Below are 5,928 nucleotides of genomic sequence, written 5' to 3'. Positions count from 1 at the left end.
AGAAATGATGCCTTTCACAGCGAACCGATTGGCGCATCGCGACGCGGTTTTCGGGAAATGCCTTCGCTTATGTACTGGGCTCTGTTAAGGATATGCCGAACGACCTTCAACATAAAAAAATGACGTGTTCTGAACGATTAAATGAAGACGTTGGACTTTGTTCAATACCGCTGGGCGTGCAATAAAAGGAAGTTACCGAGGAAGTTGTGTTATGCACATTAAATTATTTTGTCATATTTGACACATAGTTACGTATGTCTATGCGCACGTAAAAGTTAAGTACAAAAATCTTGCGTTCTTGTTGCTAGCAACGGGGCGGCCTCCATTGCCAAGCCAAACTGCATCAGAATAATAGAGTACTTTTGTTGGTTGCAATGCAGCTTCAGCAGAGTTGGAGAACATATCCCTGACATGGCTCGTTTCAGGGCGAGTGGTTGGTCGTCTCCCGCTGGTTGACTTATTGTAGTGTTTGCACCCCGCAGGCGGGGATGATAGCTGGCTTTGTCGCGCCTCGGAACAAGTGGTAAAAATGATAATCCTGACTTTTATCTTACTTTATTCCTAAAGCCGTACCCTTACACGTTTCAAATAAATGTCTTTCTTGGACAAATGAAAGATCAGCACAGGCGGCCTCGCCCCCTGTCCCTGGCTGGTGGAGTGCAGTGCAGTGTGATGCACCCGTGGCCGCCCACGAGGCACCGCTAGTGCGCTGGCAGTGCCTTGTCCCGCCGAGCCTACAGGTCACGACGAGTGTTGTGTCCGCGCCGTGGACCCGAACACGTCCCGGTGGCCCTGCCGGCCCTGCTGTTTGGGGTCCTCTCGCTGCCACGGGGTGGGCACGCCCGCTGCCCGCCGCCCCTACCCACACAGCAGAAGATATCATTTGCACATTGGCAGATATCTGAAAACATGTCTTTTTACCGATATCATGAAAGCAACATCATAAAGACATACAGAATATATCTTGAATGTATTTACTCAAGTTCAGATATTGTCACGACATGTCAAATCACATATCTCATGAATGATATACTGACGATATACTTTTTCAGATGTAAGAAAAATCGGTCGTCCTTACGTCGTATTTGAGATATCTAGGGAATATCGATATCCGATATTCCCTCCATGATGAGCATATGATATCGTTTCCTGACATTGCTAATATCTGTGTATATACATGGAATCGAAAATCGTTAAATGATGATGTAGACAAGGACTTGTTTAAATATACACTTTAAGATGTCAAGGCAAAGTCATTTTTGAGGTGTTCTTTTGATATCTGTTTGTTTACGTAGCGCAATGATATCAGAAATGATTTGAGAAATATTCACGTTGTGACAGAATCTTTGGTCTCTCCGAAAGATGTACAAGGTATATCTTCCTCCGATATTTTGAATGTCTCAGTGCTGTTCGCTAGATGGCGCTGTAGTTCGTTGCTACCCAGTGCTGCTATATTCCGGTGGTTCTGCGTTTGATAAATAAAGTCAACATGTTAATCATTGCGGCTCTAGGTAGAGTGTAAACTAAACATTCCGTAAAGACCTTGCGCGTGCCACTGCAATCAAAGGTACGCGTTCAGTTCTTCGCGGAAAAGAAGCGCGCGGTTAGTCCCCGCATACTTCCGTTTGTTGGGTGCTCCATGGTTCCCGAGAGCAGTGTATCTGAGATTAACCGATTCTTGAACATGCGCACGTCAGGGGGGACTTCGTCGCCACTCGCCGCCCCTTGCCATCCGTGTTGGTATAAAGGACATCTCAAACTATATCGATAAAAAAATAAAATAAAAATTGAAAGTTTCAGTCAATGAGAAATCTTTGATGTATGTCAACGAAACATCGAGTCTGCCATATTCACGAATGTATTTTGAGGATTTATCCTGTATATCTTTTTCCAGATAAAGATATCTTTTGCATGTGTTTTGTTGGCGGAAATGCAGTCTCATAGCCATCCTGGAGATATCTTGCAGATATCGAATGATCAAAACATGTACAAATTCAGATATCTGATCTCTGCCTTCTGATATCTAGCAGATATATTAGTGATGTTAATTGCTGTGTGGGTAGACCTCTTCCTTCTGTACACGGTCACACTGGCGCACTGCTCCCTGCAGGCGGCTGGCTGGCTGGTGGGTCCAACCTTCCCACCGCAGTACGACCCTACCGAGCGCCCGCAGCCCGCTCTGCTTTAGCAGCGAGTGCAGGTCGGCGCAGCCGGATGATGTCAATGGTATACAAATGGTAGTGTTACCCCAGCAGGAATACTCACGAGGATAAATTTAACACTACCCCCAACCACCACATCTATTTCCGATTATAACCATTGCTGACATCAGAGAAAGAAAAGAAACCTGGAGTCGTGGAGAAACGGCGCCAGTGGCGCTCGGCTGGCAGGCGCCGGGCGGGCCGTACCGCTCCACAGCGCTGCTGTGCGGGTCGGCCTACCCGCCCGGCGCCGACCGCTCAGTGAGCTGAGCTCCGAGGGGTTGCACCCACCACGCACACAGAAATTTTCCGTATTCAGAGCACGACAGCTATCTTCGTCACGCCTCGGTGCGACGTACAAATAAAACAGTTGGTAATAATTATAATAATAGTACTGCAGGTTTCACTTATTTTATTCTTGATGCCATACGAAGTTGTGTTAAAATTAGATGTCTTCATCTTATGACGCAGTACATGTAAATTTGCGGCGTCGCTGCCTGTACCTGGCTGGTGGACTGCATTGTGGTCCACCAGCACAAGGCCCGGCCCGTTCGGCAGCAGTTTTGCTAACCGAGTCGAAAAGTCGACACGAAACCGCACGAAACACACCCAAAGAGTGGTTTGGACCTGTGGCCGACCGCCTTTGGTAAACGCTAAGGCGCTTAAAGTGCCTTGTCCCGCCGTGCTTGTGGGTCGCGAGGAGTGTTGTCTGCGCTGTGAACCCGAACACGCCCGCACTGAGAAAAATTTTTGGTGCCAGGCACTAAAACTTTTGTGCCCAGGTCGAAAGTTTTTCGACGCACAAAAGTGTTTATTTCCAGGGGCAAAAGGCGTTTAGTGCGCCGGCTTTGGTGCCAGGCGCTGAATAGATCAGGCAGTGGCACTAAAGAATATGCAAGCTCAGGCATTAACTAAGTCTTTTTTCCCGAACGTTAACTGGGTACGATGACACGAACAATATTTTTTTTCTGGATTTGGTCCAAACTCTGCAACAAAGGAGTGAAACAGCGCAGTTGTCTTTCTTACGGGTGGAATAGCCTTACACTTGTCGTGCAAGAAGTTCCTTTACAAAAATTTGCGCCATGGTTTGAAAAGGCGGCGAGTGGCGGCACCCTATTGATAGACGCGCCAGTGATGTAGAGAAACTGCCCAAGCACCTGATGCTGTGTGCACCCGGGGCACCCAGCGAGATGCAAGGCAGGCATTTCGATAGTGGTGCCATCTAGCGGTGACATCCGAACTACTCAATCTTGCATACTTCGTTCATCAAACAAAGTTCACCTCAGCCTGTAGCACAAGACGTGTTTGGCGCCTGGCGCTAAACCCCATTATTGCTACACCTCGGAACTTCTATTGGCTAGCACTAAACTTTTTGTCCCGGGCACAAAGTGGGACGCATTAAACAAGTGTTTAGTGCCGGGAACCAAAAATTTTTCTCAGTGCGGTGGCCCTGCCTGCCCCGCTGCTCGGGGTCCTCTCGCTGCCACAGGGTGGCGGCGCACGACCGCTGCTCCTACCTATGCCTCTTCCTCCCTCACACGGTCACACGTGCTGCACAGCACCTCGGCCCCGGGCAGCACCCGCCGCACCTCTGCGCGCTGCTCCCTGCAGGCGGCTGGCTCGTGGCGGTACCAGTCCCTCCGCAGCACGAGCCTCCTGAGCGCCCGCAGGCCGCTCTGCTGCAGCAGCGAGTGCAGGTCGCCGCAGCTCTTTGGCCATACACGACTCCCCGCCGTGCCCACCACCAGCTCCAGCTCCTCCAGCGTGCAGCCGTGCGCCCGCAGCAGGGACTGTGTCGTGGCGCGGGGGAGGTCCTCCATCCTGAGCCACTGCAGGCCGGCGTGTCCCGGCGGCAGCGCGGGCAGCTCGGGGGGCTGGGCGAGCAGGTCAGTATCACCCACCACGTCCAGCCTCCTCAGCCGCGGCATGGCATGCACCGCGCGCAGGTGGGCCTCGCGGGGGTAGTCCACACGCAGCCGCTCCAGCGTGGGCGCGGCGCGATGCAGCAGCTGGAGGCTCCAGGCGGGGTGGAAGTTGCAGTACACATTGACCAGCCGGGTCACCTGCCGCAGTACACAGTCACTCTCAGGGCGGCCGATAACGTGCGGCACTGTCTGCAGTGTACGGGGCCGCTCCCAGCAGTCTCGTGCGGGCCGGGAGGCTCGAGGACACCGGCGCACACTCACCCTAGGGCTGTGCGATGTTCCGATATTTCGATATCGATACGATATTGTGTGATATCGAGGGCTCGATATTTTCCTGATCTCGATGTTGAAATATCGAGGTTGCTCGGTGCCCCGAAATATCGCGACATCGAAATATCGATGCTGGTCGGTATTACGATATATCGCGATATATCGGAAATTTTCAAACATATCGTTCCTCGATATGGTTCGATACTGCGATATTACTCGATATAATCGAGACTCGATGCTCGATACATGGTCGATATCGTATCGCGATATCAAAATCTGCATATCGCACAGCCCTAACTCACCCCTGGCGCGTCCCGCAGCACGGAAGCCTTCTCCTGCTGCGGGTCGCGGTCGAGTCTTCTTTGGCTGATACTGAACACATCCATCTCCCGTGGGGGCAGCGCCTCGGCAGGTGGTGGGTCCCAGACGTCAAGGGGAGCTTCAGGTGGTGTGGGTGCAGCTGCAGGGGTTGGGTCCGGTGGAGCAGCTCGGTCCTGCACAACCACACTGGGTGTAGTACACGGAGGCACACAGCAGCTCTAAAAACATTACATGCGGACGGTAGAGTTAGCTCTGCACATTGACGCGTGGATTCCGTGAGGTTCAGATGCTAGCTAAAATTAGGAATTTGTTGCCTGAAAACGGAGATGTTTAACTTTGGAACACATCAAAATATTGACTGTGCTGCAGCTGGACACCCCTGCGACATAGGAGGTATCTTATCTGAGATAGGGACGGCATTAATATCTCGCAACGAACACAACACTGCAAACATCAGGTGTTTTACTAAACTAGCGCACCTAGGGTTGTTCCAGTAGGGCGTATCCGGTTGTTCGAGTGCGATCTAGGAGGGCGGTAAGGAGGGCAATATTAGCTGTCAAAAATGGCCTACATTTGGGCTTTGCGAGGGTAAAAATCTGCAGATGCAGAACACCATTTCGCCTACCTCTGTGAGAGCGGCCCTCTCCGCCAGCAGGAGGCACAGGGCCTTGGTGAGGGGCTCCTCGGAGGTCCGCAGGGTCCCCGTCAGCTCCCGGCCGCCGCCCCGCAGCGTCACGCCCCAGGACACGCCGGTCAGCAGGGTGAGGGCGGGCAGGGCCTGCTCCTCCCGGCACTGGTCCTGGAGGCCCTGGAGCTTTTCGGCGGCCTGCGGCAGCGCGCCCTGCAGCTGGCGCCGCAGGGCTCTCTTGACGGGCAGGACGTCGTGGTCCTCATCCCAGCAGCGGGGCGACGGGGCGGTGCGGCAGTCCGAGCACCAGCAGCGGGGAGTGCTGTGGGGCACAAGTCAGGCCATGAGGCTCTCGTCGAACATCCCGCCCCCGCGGCCGGCTGCGCGCGAGCGAGCTCACCTGTCCAGCCTGACTCCATCTACCAACTTCAGCGCCAAGAAGTTAGTGATGAGTCCCTCCGGCGGGCCGTTGAAGTCCTGCGGGGAGGACGGGTCAGAACGAGTGTAAAAACGAACGAGTGATCCAGGACTTTACCCCAGGCCACTCACCCGGCGGCACGTCGGGCAGCTGCTGTCGGGCAGC

At 53.1% G+C, this 5,928-nt stretch overlaps 1 protein-coding gene across 14 annotated transcripts in view; it reads right to left on the bottom strand.

The window, feature by feature from the left end:
- Positions 1-2,596: 2,596 nt before the first annotated feature.
- Positions 2,597-5,928, bottom strand: part of LOC113206702 (uncharacterized) — a 50,267-nt gene continuing 46,935 nt past the window's right edge. For 6 of the 14 annotated variants that reach the window (XM_052268766.1, XM_052268772.1, XM_052268773.1 and 3 more), the window contains 3 exons: positions 5,343-5,667; positions 4,699-4,935; positions 3,503-4,264 (listed from right to left, as the gene is read on the bottom strand). In XM_052268766.1, coding sequence (XP_052124726.1) covers positions 3,719-4,264; positions 4,699-4,935; positions 5,343-5,667 — 1,108 coding nt within the window. In that variant the 3' untranslated portion in view covers positions 3,503-3,718. Of the gene's footprint in view, positions 2,937-3,502; positions 4,265-4,698; positions 4,936-5,342; positions 5,668-5,745; positions 5,823-5,928 lie in introns of those variants that run through there. The other 8 variants (XM_052268770.1, XM_052268771.1, XM_052268767.1 and 5 more) reach the window with 4 other exon arrangements.

Source organism: Frankliniella occidentalis, unplaced genomic scaffold, assembly GCF_000697945.3.
Source record: "Frankliniella occidentalis isolate FOCC.00 unplaced genomic scaffold, Focc_3.1 Scaffold76, whole genome shotgun sequence".
In the NCBI taxonomy this organism is placed as follows: Eukaryota; Metazoa; Arthropoda; class Insecta; order Thysanoptera; family Thripidae; genus Frankliniella; species Frankliniella occidentalis.
This window is presented reverse-complemented; position numbering and strand designations above follow the sequence as displayed.